This window comes from Saccostrea cucullata, unplaced genomic scaffold (genome assembly GCF_032062105.1).
Source record: "Saccostrea cucullata isolate Sc308-1 unplaced genomic scaffold, CSIRO_AGI_Scuc_v1 ctg10200, whole genome shotgun sequence".
NCBI classification, from domain to species: Eukaryota; Metazoa; Mollusca; class Bivalvia; order Ostreida; family Ostreidae; genus Saccostrea; species Saccostrea cuccullata.
Genome location: NW_026924495.1, coordinates 1 through 17,500, shown reverse-complemented (window position 1 = coordinate 17,500; position 17,500 = coordinate 1). Strand labels below are relative to the sequence as shown.

Genomic DNA, 17,500 nt, shown 5'->3' with positions numbered 1-17,500 from the left:
AACGATTATCATCATCTACAAATTAGCTAGAAATTCGAAATCATTTCAGATTTTACGAGTCCACAGCTGAATTGTAATTTTTAATGTTAATAATTATATTTAGACATAAATTTACAGTCTAAATTCACAATCTAACATTTTATGAGGTTGACTGAATGGTACATGTACATGTACCTTAATTGTGGCTGAAAGGTCACTGAAATTTCCCTACTATTAATTCAATTTTCAAAGCGCTAAGGCTTTTTCAGAAATAGTGTGGAGAGAAAAGTGTCACAGAGAGACAGAAATACAGACCCAATACATACCCGAATGTTGAAAAGCCTTTCTTTTCAAAGCTTCAAAAGATGAAAGCAAAGCTGCTGCACTGTTGTAAAGGCATTAGGGCTTCCTTGTTTGTTCCATTTTATCAACCACAATGTTAGATTTCCGCATAATTCTACCTAATTGAAGGTTTTATCTTTTAATTGCTGGTCATAGTATTTCCCTATTATAATAAGAGAGAGGGGAGAGAGTCTTGGCTATTTTTTTTTTAATTTATGCATCATTTTATGACTTAAAACAAAATCATGATTTTGATTCTGTTCAATTTACTAATATTTCAACGGAATTGTTATTTTCGAACAAAAAAAATTAATATAATTCAGATATTTACTCCATCAAATAAAAATTATGTCTAGTATTTAAGTATTTTTCCTGGTATACATATGTTTCTTTAACTTTTTACTCTGCATGTGTTGTTAAGGAAATTCTTACTGTATGGCTGTTAAGGTATGCATTTTGCAAAGCTGGCGTGTTATTTTCCGCTTTCTGTTACTTGATTATGCAATAAGGCCATTTATTCAGCGGAACACAACTTGTACAAAGTCACTCGCCATTTTCAATATCACTCATTGGAAACAAATATTGATTAATTAAAGAGATGCACGCAATTTTTTTTGACATACTTGAAAAACGTGTTATGTTAATTTCTATAAATTTTGTAACAAGTCCTTGTAATAATAAAGCAATTTAGAAGAATTTGCAATAAAGTACTTCATGCATTCTCAATTTATAGTGCCAAATCGACTTTGGGAAAAGTAAAAAAAAATTGTGAACTGAAACTAACACTTTTATATGTCATTTGAAACATGAAAGTGTATAGTTATTAAAAATCACAAATTCATTTACATACTTCATACTGTGTTTTGTTGACCTCCTTCGAAATGAATGCAGTTGGAGGGCAAATTTCACACAAGATATTTACGTGATGTTGAAAAGCCATATTTGGAAACGAAAGAATTTTTTTGAAAAATACAAAATCAAGATAATACACATCGAACTTTGTTATCTATAAACATTTATGAAACCGTTTAAGCACATTTGTAAAAGGGTGTGGAATCTTTGATTCAATTATCAGTAAAAACAAAACAGGCATAATTTTCACTTAAATGAAATTATTTTCTTTTTATTTTAAAAGGTTTTTATCAAATCTGACGATAAGCTAAATAATGACAATATTACCTAAAATACTACATTATTTGATTCTTTATTAATCTATGCAGAGAAACGCACATTATTTAAAATATCAGAAGGTAAGATATTTCGCCATTACCTGATTTTGAAGTGTTTGTTAAATATCACGTAAATATCGCACATAGATATCATACAAAAATAAAAGTATGTTCAGGGAAAAATGAATATATTATTTCAAATTATTGAATTTTATGAATTTTCTTATCTGTGTTCTTGACAAAGGGTTGAATTGAAAATTCAAGTTATTACTTATCTGTAGAGGAATCATTTAATTTATGACATCCCCCCTTCCACCATTTAATCTGTTGATTATTTCAAATGCTTGTTTGCTTGTGAAAACTTTATCGTCAAATCTCTAAAACAAAACAAGTTACCCCCACCACCCTTAAAAAGGTTTGTTAATAATTACATTTTCACATAATATGTGCTCTATAGAGCAATATACGTACATTCTACATTAATATAATATGAATTGAATTTTCAGTACCATTAAAGCATATACGCATACGTTCTAAGTTCTACATGTATGTCTAAGCAACAATCAGGTGCACAATTTAATACATGTATTTTCTACAACAAAAATGGAAATGGATTCAATTTCGACCAGTTTCTTGACACCCAACACCTACAGCCGTCTTTTTTCTTTAACCCGATGTGGAAGCCCCCCCCCCCAGGCAGCGCAGCGCCTATTCTGTGGAATTATATTTCCTACGAACAATGATATTTTCTTCTTCAAAATGTTTAGCTTGGTATACATATTACGATTTTTTTAAGTTGATGATACACTATGAGTTCAAACAAACAGCAAAATACAAACTTTAAGAAAGTTTTGTTTCAGATTTACGTTCTGAATGATGTATTACACATAAAGCTATGCAATATTAACCAATCGCTCAAAATGGAAACATTCGATCATTAAACCACAATTCTACTTGTGAATAATATTATGTCAATTAAATTTTCAAATCACACTGATGCACAATATATTGTGTAAAAAAATGTTCACCTTTGCATGTGCACTTCCATTTGCATTTCTGCACTCTTGTTACAGAAAATAATGCTATTTTAAGAAACAGTGTATTTATTCATGTTTTTAGTTTTTAAATCATTAAAATTCACTCGCAAATCTGTTCAAACAGCTTTATAATTTAATTCTAATTTACTTTAAAACATAGTAACGTAAATAATGGTAACGTAAATATCGGTAACGTAAATATCTTTCTTAGATTTATCATAACTTTTAATGCTGTTGTTTAATTATTCCACTGTTAATTAAAGGCATATTCTAGTGCTTGAGTGTAAGGCAATTTGACCCATAAGAAACAGTGTAGTTCTCTTACTTAATTTGTGAATAAATACTAACATGTAAATATCGATGAATTTTTTAACCATTGGACTCGTAAGAAAAGGGGGGCAATTTTCTATAAATACAGATAAACAGTGTCTTTTTTTTTTACAATTCCATGCAATAGAAAAAGTGTTCATGATGTTAAAAAATTACAACTTAATCCTATTGAGTCAGTTCAGCAATCCTTCAAGTCCTTTTGAATTTCAAATAGAAAAGTAATGATTTTGCGGTGACATCAAAATTTGATAAATATATTAAAATTTTTAAAAATTTGTGACACGCATATGTGTTTAGGGTGGGTGTGATATTCAGAAAATATAACTCAAATGTAGGACAATCTTACTAAGAAAAAGTATGTAAGTGATTTAAAACTTCTTTTTGGTTTAAAATAAAAACTACACGATGATCGGCGACAGTAACGTAAATATCGATTTCTTGTATAAAATGTGATTTTCTCCTAAGACAATCATTCAAGTTACAACAAACAATTGTTGTATTTTAATCAACAACCAACAATGGTTCATATGACTGGCAGAAAATAAAATTTATAAGAAATTTTATATTACTTAAAACACGGTACATTTTTTAAAGCGAATTGAGACTATAATTTGAGAATCAGTGACTTATGCCCTTTCAGGAATATTAATGAAGGAAGTTTGTATAAACATTCTAAACAAGCATGTCAGTAGGAAAAAGAGAAAATGCAAGTAGGTGAAATGCTTTATGAGTACAGTGTATATGATTATGAAATCGATTTAATATGTCTGTCATTAAGAGGCAAATGATTTAAACAGCCTGCTTTAAAAAAAAGAATTCGTGAAAATTTGACGTTTTTCATTCAAGTTCAAGTTAAATTAAGCACCTGCCTCGTCCTCTCGACGCATTTTCTTGTAACGCAATGCATAAATTTAAAGACACTGGATTCAGATATGAAGAGTCTTAGACATGAGTTTTCAATGTCTATCCGACTCTTTTCACATATCATAGTTGGAAATAGAAATAACACATGTTCTTTTGCGCTACGGTACATTTGAAATTTTATCAAACAGTTCTAATAGATGTAATAAGAATATAAAGTCCGCCGAGAATCTGTTTTATACGTAATAACTCTCTTCATGAAGCTGTGCTAAATATAGCGACATGTAATACTGATAACAAACAGGGTGGGACACTTTGAGGGAGGTAAGAGGGTCTAGGGAGTTTTGGTATAAAATTACATTACAAAGGCTCAAAATCTTCTTGAAATATCGCCCGGAAAGGATAGTGTTACACACAGAGAGAATGTATAAATTTATGATCTTGAACTTTGACCTTTTGACCTCAAAATCAATAGGGGTCTTCCTTAGGCCACAGGGAGCTGTTAAATAAAATATCATTGCAAAAGCTCGAAGGGTTCTCGGGATATCGCGCGGAAACGAACTTGTTATTATCACAGAGAGAATTTGCGAATTAATGATCTTGACCTTTGACCTTTTGACCTCAAAATCAATAGGTTCTACTTTAGTCCATAGGGAGTTGCTATGCAAAATTTCATTGCGAAAGCTCAAGGGTTTCTCGAGAAATCGTGTGGAAACGAATGCGTTACAGACAGACAGAAAAACGGACGGACGGACGGACGGACGTACAAAACCAAATTAATATCCCCCACTTTTCAAGCGGGGGACAAAATTTCAAACTGACTAGGCCCTGTGTACAGTACGTGTACATGTCAACTTACAAGTAGTAGCGCGTTTACGGAAGATCTATGCGTGCACCTCATGTGTGATGTCGTGTAAATCCAAAATTAATGCGCTTTCAGGACGCTCTAAACACTGTGCACTAAGGAGCTACACTTATGAGGTAGTGTTATGCAGTTAGAGTGATCTGCCCTTAGAAGAAAGATTATTAAAATTGTTATTTATAATTAATTACACATTTTGTAAAAGATTAAAATATTTTTAGCATTATATTAGACCAATAATTAGTAAATGAAATCATCATTTATATAAATTTTCCCAATGTAAGTCAACAGCAGTGATTTCTGCTTACAAAATAGCCCATTGTCTTTGAACATTTTTCCTGCAGAAATAAGGCACGTACCCTGTGTTGAAAATGAATGAAAAAGTTTCAATATGCACACCTTTATTATGATATATGTTTCTCTAAGTCCAAAAAGCAGTTTCTGTTAGTGTTTAGAGCTTCCTTTTAATAGCATGGATAAAACAGAGTGTGCACTGGTTCACAAGCCTTGATGATAGTCGCACCCTGGGAGTATGCTTTTTTTTGCTTAAAGAACTTTATTCAGTAATAACCAATATTTGCCCCCCAAATCAAACTTTGATGGAGATATATTCAATTATGTTCTTAAGGAAGAACTGAATATTTTCATAAGTAATGACGCCATATGTACGAGGTACGAGTCATCCGAGGAACTCCGAGTGCCCGCTGTCAGAGTAAATACGGAATAAAATTTTCCGCTTGTTATCGACTCGCCAACTTCATGGTCAGATATACTTCCGATGAGAATTCATGGCTCGGATTTGGGTCGATGATAGATGAAAATGTGCTCATTGCATGACAAGAGAGAAACAAAGAATCGTCACATCTAGATGAAATGTTGGAATGCAGATGTTATAGTATATCAAAATGACTTCACGACAATTACAGGTAAATAGTATTCATATATCTGGATGGAAAAAAATGATGGATTTAGGCTTATGTAATCCACCTGTTTACGGGTAAAATAACAAGCTGTAGTTGTTTTTTTATTATTATTTTTTTTAATATTTCAAACTCAGCATCGGGAAGCAAAATTTGTTATTAATTTTTAAATGTGAATTACACAAGAAAAAGGCAGAAAAGATGGGTTTCCTATAATAGTGTTACCTTGAAGACCAGTGAAGGTGATATATTTTTACGTGCATAGTGAACCTCTTTTTATTTATATAGATTGAGCGAGCCATTTCTCAGTTACACACTATATTCAGCAGACCTTTGGGTGTGTCTTGTACGTGTAGATGGGGACAGAGAGTTTATTATGTCACAGCTACTGGAGAATCGAGACACAGATGGAGCCGGTCTGACAGACGAAAAGTAAGGGTGATTCTGATTAAAAGTAGAAATAGTGCATTTTCATCTTGATTATCATTTTATACTACAAAAAAAGTAACATCTACTACATCTGTACATCTAAAAGCATTGAATTTCACTCAAGGAAGTGTTCTAGTTGATTAAACATATCAAGTTTGATTGTTCAATGTTCACTTGTATACATGAGTTAGAAATCAAATTTATGTGCTTTAGTGACCTCAAAAAAAATTATGGGTGTAGATCAAAGGAAAAAAGTATAAAACATTAAATAATATTTTAATGACAAGTGGAGGTCCTAAAATTTACCTGCGCCAATACATTTCCACTAAAATATGTATGTGGGAAATTTTCACACTTTACAGTTATAAAAACTTACTAGATTCTCATCCAATTTATTTTCAAATTGAGGTAAGTGTTTTAAATGTTTCTTATTTAGATTTGTTGTGTCAATTTTTTGTTTGTTAAGGTACTTAGACACAGATTTGAAGTCAATATTTTCTCTATAATATTACGACTTATATATTTTAATAGCATTTCACACAAAAATTAATTAAAAATCTTATTACATATAAAAGATATTTAAACTTCAAATTTTTCGGCGGGTTTGATTGGCATATGCTTGCACTTTCACAAATTTAAACCTTATTCTTAATCCTTAGGAAAAGTGGCAATCTTGTTGTGTATTAATGAGAAATATTAAAACTTTTATCAAGAAAAATAATTTTATTCAGAGTAGAGATGTTAGAAAGCAAAACTCCTTAACAAGTATCGTCATTCCAAACTAAGAGTTGCGTACATAGTTTAGCAAATCGAGCACACTCGTGTTATGTACACAGTTTTTGTAAACAGGGCACGAGTTCTGTTTTTGTTTATGTTTAGAATTCACCGGGTGCGTTCTAAATCGTCACAGTCTGCTTACCACAACTGCACGGACTGACAATATATTGTGTGTTTGTTTTGCTTTCGAACATGTCTACTCTGAATTTTCTGGATAATAGTATTGATTTTTTCATTTATACACAACGAGATTGCCACTTTTCTTGAGGATCAAGAATAAAATTAATTTGTAAAGGTGCAAGGATGTGTCAATCATTTAATTTCTATAAAATACTTGATTCTGATTGGATAAAAAATTGTTTTGATAACTGCATCAATAAAATCTAGAGTTCGCTTACACTAAGCAGCCAGAACTACTTTGGCAGTCTTTACATGTATATTCCCCCTTCCAGATTTACTTTTTGAAGGAATAATTGAATACCTTTAATTAAATAAATAAATATTTTCCTGAATTTCGAAACCTCTCCGTTACGTTCCTGACTTATTTTCTACTTTCGTTTCGTTTTGAATTATCCCCCTTTGCTAAACAAATCAAATCGTCTGCATAACAACAATACAGTTTTGGGAAAGAAGGAAAGAAATCGACATACTTTTGTTAAATGTTCGGCTTTGAGATATCTGGTAAGAACAACAGAATTCTGAAGAAATGTTTTTTTTTAAATGCTAAAAGCAGGGAAAACCGTTAGACCAAACCTGTTCAATCTTGGGAAACGAATGATCGAGAAAAATGACACTGCCTGAATGAGGACGGAATTCTTTTTTATCTTAAACAGTCGGAAGCAGACTCTTTCAGGCTTTACAGCATTGACAGGTTGTGATACTTATTTATATGTTCGGTTTGAAATTCAGTTGAAAAGATGTGCAAATGAAATCCAAAATTCCTGTGACCTAACGTTAGAATTGTTAGGATATTTGAGTAGCTTCCCCTGACATTTACGAACTTAGATAACTTACCGGGGAAAATATACCCATTGGGATAACACAACAGGTAAGTTTTTTTTTGTGTTAAAGAACTATAAATTATTTCAGAGAATGTTGGTAATGACACGACAATATTTGAGAACGTTTCTTCGTTTGAGCCCTTTTGAATTTCAGCAACGTTAACGTTGTGATGAATTCGTGCGCACTGTTTTTGATGCATAAATTTAATAGAAAAGTGAAAGAAAGTTTCACTTTATTAATTTAAAATCAAAAATTAAATGATAAGAAATGATTGTAATATTTTTTTCCTTTGATCGATGTATCAAAGAAAAATTTGGACGGAAAACTTTTTCATCAATGCGCTATGCGCATTGATGAAGTTTTCCGTCCAAATTTTCTTTGATACATCGAATCAAAGGAAAAAATATTACATTCATTTCTTAAATCAAACCCGCCAAAAAATTTGAAATATTAATATCTTTTATATGAAATAAGATTTTTAATTAATTTTTGTGTGAAATGCTATTAAAATATATAAGTCGTAATATTATAGAGAAAATAATAACTTCAAATCTGTGTCCAAGTACCTTTAGATTGATATGTTGATTTTTTTATGCTTTTAATTTTTATGAGCATGTTTATTTAAAAATACGTTATAATTTTTAAATTACCGGTAAGCAGAAAAAAAATGAGGCAACATTTTAATGATTCATATTAATTTTTATTTTCAGACACAGAAAACAACTGAAGGTTCCTCAATAAACCTAGGCTCAATTTTCCAACAGAATAATCTAGGTAAGTATTGGCTTTATAACGATGACACTAGAATGCGATAGAGTGATGAAGAGCGACTCAATATGACGTAACAATGTAATGACAATGGTGGAATGGCATGATGGAACAAAAGTGAACATCACTGTCATAGTACCATTGCTTTATTGTTATCGCAGTCTCATGCCATTGCTTTCTACTTTTATGCTATCATTGTCATTACGTTATCCTGTCACTGCACTACTGAGTTGACACAAACCTCGATAGTGCTTTGATGAGATAATTTTAGGCCAACAAAACTTAGACATTTAAACATTTAAGGATAAATTTAAAATGTGTTCAAAAACTTCAAACCTATTTTGGGTTGACATTATTGGTTGAGATACAAAAGTTCAATTGTATTGAAAATATATTCTACATGGTCATAACATGACCTTGAAAAATAGTTAGCAGGGGTAGACATTAACTTTTATTTCCACTTGTCCTTCGGGCAAGTGAACTACAATTTTGACTTGCCCGAATGCAAAATTTGGTTGCCCAAAATTTTTTAAGAAAACAAGAGGCCCATGGGCCACATCGCTCACCTAAACACTAAGGGTAGGAAAAAGTAGAAAATGGCTTTTTATTGTAAAGTTTAAATCCAAACGTACTCCCATGACCAATCATGGATTTGCTATTATTTAGAAAATGATTTTTAAAGAATATTCCTATATATATCTTTAAAAACTTTGGTCGGCCATTTTGGCCCCGCCCTACCCCTGGGGGTCATGATTTGAACAAATTTGAATCTACACTACTTGAGCATGCTTCCATATAAATATGATGAATTATGGCTTTGTCATTCTTGAGAAGAAGATTTTTAAATAATTTTCCTATATATTTCTATGTAAAACTTTGGTCGGCCATTTTGGCCCCGCCCTACCCCCGGGGGTCATGATTTGAACAAACTTGAATCTACACTACCTGAGCATGCTTCCATATAAATATGATGAATTATGGCTTTGTCATTCTTGAGAAGAAGATTTTTAAAGAATTTTCCTATATATTTCTATGTAAAACTTTGGTCGGCCATTTTGGCCCCGCCCTACTTCCGGGGGTCATGATTTGAACAAACTTGAATCTACACTACCTGAACATGCTTTCATATAAATATGATGAATTATGGCTTTGTCATTCTTGAGAAGAAGATTTTTAAAGAATTTTCCTATATACTTTGGTCGGCCATTTTGGCCCCGCCCTACCCCCGGGGGTAATGATTTGAACAAACTTGAATCTACACTACCTGAACATGCTTTCATATAAATATGATGAATTATGGCTTTGTCATTCTTGAGAAGAAGATTTTTAAAGAATTTTCCTATATACTTTGGTCGGCCATTTTGGCCCCGCCCTACTTCGGGGGGTCATGATTTGAACAAACTTGAATCTACACAACCTGAACATGCTTTCATATAAATATGATGAATTATGGCTTTGTCATTCTTGAGAAGAAGATTTTTAAAGAATTTTCCTATATATTTCTATGTAATACTTTGGTCGGCCATTTTGGCCCCGCCCTACCCCCGGGGGTAATGATTTGAACAAACTTGAATCTACACTACCTGAGGATGTTTCCCCATACGTTTCATCTTTCCTGGCACTGTGGTTCTTGAGAAGAAGATTTTTAAAATACGCCACCAAATTTTCATTAATTCCCAATTATCTCCCCTTGAATGAGGACGTGGCCCTTCATTTGAACAAACTTGAATTCCATTCACCCAAGGATACTTTGTGGCAAGTTTGGTTGAAATTGGCCCAGCGGTTCTTGAGAAGAAGTCGAAAATGTGAAAAGTTTACAGACAGACGGACAGACAGACGGACGCCGGACAAAATGTGATCAGAAAAGCTCACTTGAGCTTTCAGCTCAGGTGAGCTAAAAACCAGTTATTGTACCTTAATTAGTTGTAAATATAAAAGTTGACAAATTAATCTCTATTTTGAAGTTAACTGTCGGAAAAAAATGTTGATATGATGGTGATGCTACATTTGTAAATGTACATGTATGTAAATCATTTTCTTGTCATTTAACTATCCTGAAAACACACAGAGTACTGCAGGAATATTATTTTCTTACGATCTTTGTTTGAAATTGTAATTTTTCCTCTAAAAAGCTGAGGTGAAGCCAGAAGGAAGAGAGTTGTTATGTTTTGAATCAAGATACATCGTGCACTCGTGAATAATTGGCGTTCTTCATATAATTCCTTAATTGGGTAGAGAAAGTATTCTGTAATCTCTATTTCATAATAAGACTGTAATGTAAGTTGTCAGACAGATAATCGTATTTTTTAAACTAGGAAAGAAAACAGAAAAACGAACCCGATTTCTGAATAAAGGTAAGATCCAGAAACGCTACCGAGGGATTTCGAATGCATAACAGTGTCCCGTTTTTGGCGGAAATCAAGTGTTTAATTTATTGTGTTGTTTAGAAACTTATGTGAGATTAAAAAATTGTTTCTATCAGAAATATCCACTTGCCCGATCGGACAAGTACATTGATAGTTTCACTTGCCCGAACTGAGAATTTACTTGTCCCGGGCAATGGACAACCGTTAATGTCAATCCCTGGTTAGTGGTGTTATCTGCAAAACTGAGCACAAAATTTTGATTTTACAGGTGCCATTAAAGACATTGGATCCAAATTTGGGGCTAAGGTACAAAGGCACCTGACCCCAAAAAAAACTGTAATAGATTTTGTTGAAATTTTAAAAGGGTTAAAGAAATGTGTAATGAACTTTTATTGAAATTGAAAGGCATTGGGGGTAAATTGGAACCAGGGGGTAATGAGTTACCCCCCTTTTTCCCAGTACTCCAAAAATCATAATACAAGATAATTTTCCCATAAAAAATTTTTTGTGCAATATGCATTCAATATTAAAAATTTTTTTTTTAAACAATATTGATCTTTAACTTTTTAACAATGGATTGTTGAACATGTAAAAATTAAAAAATAATCCATGTAGGACATTTGAAATTGACTAATTTGGCCATTTTCATGCACCCAAATTTGACATTTTTTAAATTCTAAAAAAAAATTTCCAATAAATTTTTATTTTTTATCATTATATGGAAATTGTCTAATATATTCTTCACTCAAAAAATCTTGGTCACATTGAGGGCTAATAAAGGTACCAGATGGCCCAAAAACCCCCCCCCCCCCCTCTTTGGCTTCCCGTCGTAAATAAGTAATGATTAAAGTGAGTTTCAAAAAAATGCATGAAAAGGGAAAAACAACTAAAAAATAAATCAGAAGTAAAAATCAATTGTAATAAATGACTAAAGAAAATATTTTTATAAAATAATAGTACATGTAGAGTAATAACTTGAAGAGTTACCTCCCCTCCCCCCTCACAATAAAACTGTAATTAAACCATCAATTTGAAATTATCCATAAAAAGTTCCTCAACAAAATTAAAATATGAATTTATATTTCAACAATGATCTTGAACAAAAATGAAATTTTAAAAAAAAAACACATTTAAAAATTCTTCAACATGATCCCTTTTGATTACTTTCATGCAAACAAATTCTATGTTTTCTTATAGATTTCTAAAAAAAATATATTGTATGACAAAAATGTCCAATACTATTTCTCACTCAGAAATTTTCCCTGCATTAAGAGGTAATTAACTATTAAGTTACAGAATGGTCTAATACACCCCCTCCTTTTAGCTCTGAATATTTTTTTTGAATGTAAAAATCCCCCTAATCTTTAACACAAATGCATTCTACTTTGTCCAAAATACATTTTGGTCATACAGAATAAAGAAATCCACCTGACATAGCACTGCAAAATTCACAAATTTCTATGCCATAAATAATAAGAATATCATTGTGGATTTTAAAAAAAATATGATATCTCTTTAAAATTATAAAAGTCATTTTATTCCATGAGAAGGTAGGATAATAACATTTAATAGGCCATTCCAAGTCTTTTTTCTGTTTGGCATCCAATCGCATTTTTTTTTGACCCCACATGTATCAGACAAACAAAATCAGAACCCGGGCCTACACTTGATTATTTTTGTTGAAATCTTTGAGTTCTGTCAATTTCTCAAATATGTACAATAAATATCCCATAGGTGGTGTATTTTACGCATTTATTATTTTGATTTTGCTGAAGAATAATATTTCTACCAGAAAAGCAGATTGATAAAATAAAATCCTCAGATTTACACTATTATTAAACTATAGACATGATACATGTACATTCTGTGTTTTATTTTTTGGTTCTTTTTTTTTTTACAAATAGGTACATGTGGTAGGTTTTTGATTGAAGGTTGGAGAAAACAGAGAAAAAAAAATTAAAATGGGCTTAGTCTAAAACCGTCCTTGACCTGAGACATAAAATTACATAAAATCCCTAAAAATTAAAAACAAAATGACCATGCTGCACTGGGACATAACATTTGATGCAGGACTTTTTATAAAAAAGGGTTTAAAAAAAAAAAAGATTCTACATAATATCTGGACAGCTTATTAAATACCCGGGAAAAAACGCCCACAGTGTAGATTATGCATAATAGAGAATTTGTTGATTGGCCTATTACTGAACCCGGCATCACAAGTCGACATTACATTAAGCATACATTTTTTTTTTTTAAAAAAATTTACACTCTACAGCAGTGTAATACTGCAACTGACATATACAAAACATAACATAGTACATTAAACATGAAAGGCTGCATGTGGAGTGATCTATTACCACACCAGACATAAAACAGGGTAGATTAAATATGAAAAATGGAAAAAAAAAATCTATATATGTGGAGTGATTAGTTTCCACTTTAAATGTAACACTCAATCAAGAGATACTTTTCCCCGGTAATAAAAACTGAAAAAAAGTCTATTGATATTTTGGTTTTTTTTTCACAAGCGATTCTTGTCCTGCTTTTTTTTGGAAGGGATGGAAAATCATTTTTCCGTTGAGCTGCAGTATTTAAATAATCAGCATGAATGGTCAAATTATATACCTTGTACTCTGTACTGATCAATTTATCTGTAATTTATAAAATTTAACAAATACAATATTATCTGCAGTCAACGTCAAAATATATTTCCCCCGATGTCTATATCTAATATTAGAATTTGGTGAAAAAATATGTATATGTAACAGGAAAAAAGGGAAAAAGGGTGGGTGGGCCGGGGGAAACAAACCTGAGACCCCTGCATCACTAGTCAAGTGCTATACAGACTGAGCTACCCTGGAAGATATATATATCCATGGCCCAAACCATTACATATTACATATATGTATATATAACTTGCAAAAGTTTACACCTCATACATGTAAATTGCCAATTTTCTACACTTATTAAATTTTGGGATAGCAAAATTTAAATGATGAATTAGCCATTATCACTATTATGCTGACATCAAGATCCCCTGGTCTGCTATGGGTTGGTGGTCCTTCCAGAAAGTAATTTGATGGCTAAAAAAAAAAAGATCAAATAATTATACATGTATACCAGCAAAACCAAAATTTAATTATATTAGTTGATTGGCAAATCAATTTTTAACCAGTAAATCTAACATTAAATTAAAATGACCAACTGCCTGGCCAATATTCCAACTATACAGCAGCAGTAATATAAAGATTTGTCAATTTTCATCAGACCAGCAAACAACATGTAAACAGTTTAATGTTTACCACACTGACACAGTTTTTTCCCGTAAAAAAAACAAAAATAATCTGTCCAGGGTTCGACACTAAGGGTAGTCGGAAGTCCGGTGGCACGCGACAACTGAATATTGAGTTTGGACTACTAAACATGCCTTTAAATTCCAGGGAGGGCTACTGTAAATTTTACCAAACTGAAATACTCACTCAGAGCAACAAAAATAATTATAATTTACACAAACTTTACATGATTATTGATAAATTAATTTAATTTTCAAACATGTTTTATCCTCAAAATTATTTTTGTAAGTCAAAATGTAAATACTTTAAAGGTGAATCGAAATACCCTAAATGATTATAAATGTGGAATTTTTTTAATAGAAAAAATTTTTTGGGACAATTTGACAAAAATTAGGCCCCCTGGCAGTGATCTTGGAAGAAAAATAAATTATCTGTCCTTCACTGTAAATCATAATCTGACACCCATAAAATTTGCCCCCCCCCCCCCACCCCCATCAAATGAAAGACAGTCCCTTTATTACATTTTTGAATTTACTAATACTAGGGTGAAATTTAATGCTGAATTAAAATAGGCCTATTATTACATGTATGAAAGTATGTCATGTAAATATTATAGATACATGTATGTATAACTTACCAAGAGCTACTTTTGAGTTGATATCAACAGTGATCATAAGCCTCTCCATCGTATTCCTTTGGGGCCGGGATTTCCCTGGAAAGTGTCGATAAATCCATAAATAGTACAGTACTATCAGACCCATTCAAATGTAGGCCTAATGTAGATCTATTGATACAATAAAGTACCGAGTCACCATAGCTTTCAAAGTTTTTGGAAAATATACAAACGATTGCCTTTATCGCTGTGACTGAGAGCATATAAATTGATTTGTCAAGTTCCTCATCTCAACAAATCTTCGTCCCTTTGATTTCATCCATGTCATATCATGATTGAGATTCAAACCAGCTGCGTCGTCTGCTTTGGAATGGGGGGTGCTAGTCGGGCGTTTGCGATACACAGACATTTTAGTTCATAAAAAGGTTTTATTTTTTTCTGTTTCTTAAGATGTTATATTCTCTCATTCGCTCTAATTTACTTGATCTACCTTTATAGCTGAGCGTTCCTATAACGTTTCCCGTGTCTTTTCTCGGAGCACGTTGTTTCAACTTGCATCCGCCATATTGAACTATGCGCATTTCCAATAAGCCAACCGAAAAATTTTAATTTAGAATTCACATGCAATGTGGATCGCTATCCGTAGCTACGTTAATAAAGATAAACAGTCACAGGAATTTTAAATTTAAAAGAGAATGCAAAAGTTTGAACAGAGATGCCCTTTCAACAGATATGAAAATACTACATGTACTTTGATATTGTAATAGTCAGAAAATGAAATAATCATATACTGGTATCTCAAAACTAGAAGCAACTTTTGAAATTGTAAATGTTCCCGAGATATTAAGTTTGGGTGAGCCCTCTTGACTTATTCATAAAGGTAACTTGTGCAGTTTAACATGTATAGTTATAACTATAAAATATCTAAGTATGACAAAAAGATGACTATGATTAAAATCTCTCACTAATCTCTGATATAAGTACTATACAATATTTCTGCAGAGAATGGTCACACACATACACAAAAAGAGAGAGAAAAAGAGAGAGAGAGAGAGAGAGAGAGAGAGAGACAGTGAGTGGCTGAGTGGGGGAGAGAGAGAGAGAATCACCTCTCAAAATTCATTTAAATCATTTAAGATTTACAGATCTGTACAAAAATTAGTCATAAATCTAGATTGCTTTTGTATCTTTTTAATTATTGTAATATAAATTTTCGCAACACCTTATTTTCACGAGAAAGTCATTGACTCTTGATTAGGAGAAAAATTGTGGTTCTTGTCAAATTTCTTAAGAAATGTATTATCGCAAGAATAAAATTTTCGCGAGCACACTGTCTTGCGCAATTACACGAAAATAAAGTTCTCATAAATAAAAAGTGATTTACAGTAGTAATAAATCTACATCTACTTTTGTATCTTTCTAATTCGGTTTACCTGTACAGGTTGGGATCCACTTTTTAAATCCCGACGATGGAGAAGAAAATCAAGAAACACATAGCGGAGATCGACAAGTACAGCAGCTGAACGCTAAACGTAAACAGTGGCACCAAGTGCGAATAGTGACGCGGGGAGTCATCACCATTGCAGTCTTTGGTGGCATTTTACATGAGAGGTAAGATGGTAGTCTGGGATTTCTGGCCAGTCAATGTTAACGTGATGTTTTTTCTTCAAAATTCTCTGATGATATATTTAATTAAACTAGGGGTTTGGGTGAGCACTGAACTCACTAAATGATAACCTCTGCCTCCAATATGATTATAATGGCAAAGTCAATATTTTGCATACAGTGACTTTTTAACAGAATATATTTTGAGGCCATCTTGAAAAAAAAAATTGTTGCCTGTTCCCAATGAAATGGCTGACAAAATCCCAACTCAAAACTCTTTTTAACTTTAGGAAAAGGATAAATGCTTTTTCTATTCCATACTATCAACGAATATTTCAATTTAATTTTAACATATTAATATGTTAAGAATGTCAGGATTGATATTGAAAATTTTTTTTTTACATTCCTAGTGATACAATTTTTTTTCTCTGAGTCAGGAGAAATAAAACAAATTTTATGATTTTATTTTAAAGATCATCTGAGCTAAATTTATATGCTTAATTCCCCCGATTATTTTATTTTAATGATAAAATTTTGTTATTTTTGCACTTTACAAGTCTTTTTTTTAATGCAAATAAAATTCATATTTAAAGAGAAACATTTGTGCAATTAAATACAAATATATACAAGATATAATATTAATTTATTTTAATGGTAAACTTTGTTATTTTTCCCCTTTATATGTATTTTGTTGTTGTTTATAGCAAACATTTGTGCAATGAAAAAAAAAATGAACAAGCTAGAATTTATCAAGTGTTTAATTCCTTTTATTTCTTTTGTCCAGGTAAGAAGCTGGAGGTATCCATAATCTGCCAGCAGGTGGTGCTAATAACTACATGGTGGTCCACCCCGAAAAGACGGGCATCAACTTAGTCATGTCAAAGGAGTAAGTACAGGCATTCAGATAAATTGCTATAAAATATATACAAAAATAAACCTTTCATGAGGTTGATCAATAGATATATACTTCTCAGAAAAGCATATCGCGGGCACCAAATGGGGTCGATATGCTTTTTGAAGTCAATATATCTATAATTACCAAATGAAAGAGCTACATTTGTTATATTATTTCAGTCATTTAAGGGGGTATGTACATGCCTTTAAATGAAAAAGTTTTTCTGTGGGTAGTACTGTGTTATAATTTTGT

General features: G+C 31.9%; 1 protein-coding gene across 1 annotated transcript; it reads left to right on the top strand.

Annotated features, from left to right (window-relative positions):
- Positions 1-5,334: 5,334 nt before the first annotated feature.
- Positions 5,335-16,359, top strand: LOC134266541 (uncharacterized; the record flags this gene model as incomplete). The annotated part of the gene is made up of 5 exons (XM_062748761.1): positions 5,335-5,506; positions 5,789-5,932; positions 8,419-8,482; positions 11,111-11,148; positions 16,190-16,359. Coding segments are annotated over exons 1-5 (437 nt in total), but the record flags the coding sequence as incomplete, so codon positions are not given.
- Positions 16,360-17,500: the final 1,141 nt, after the last annotated feature.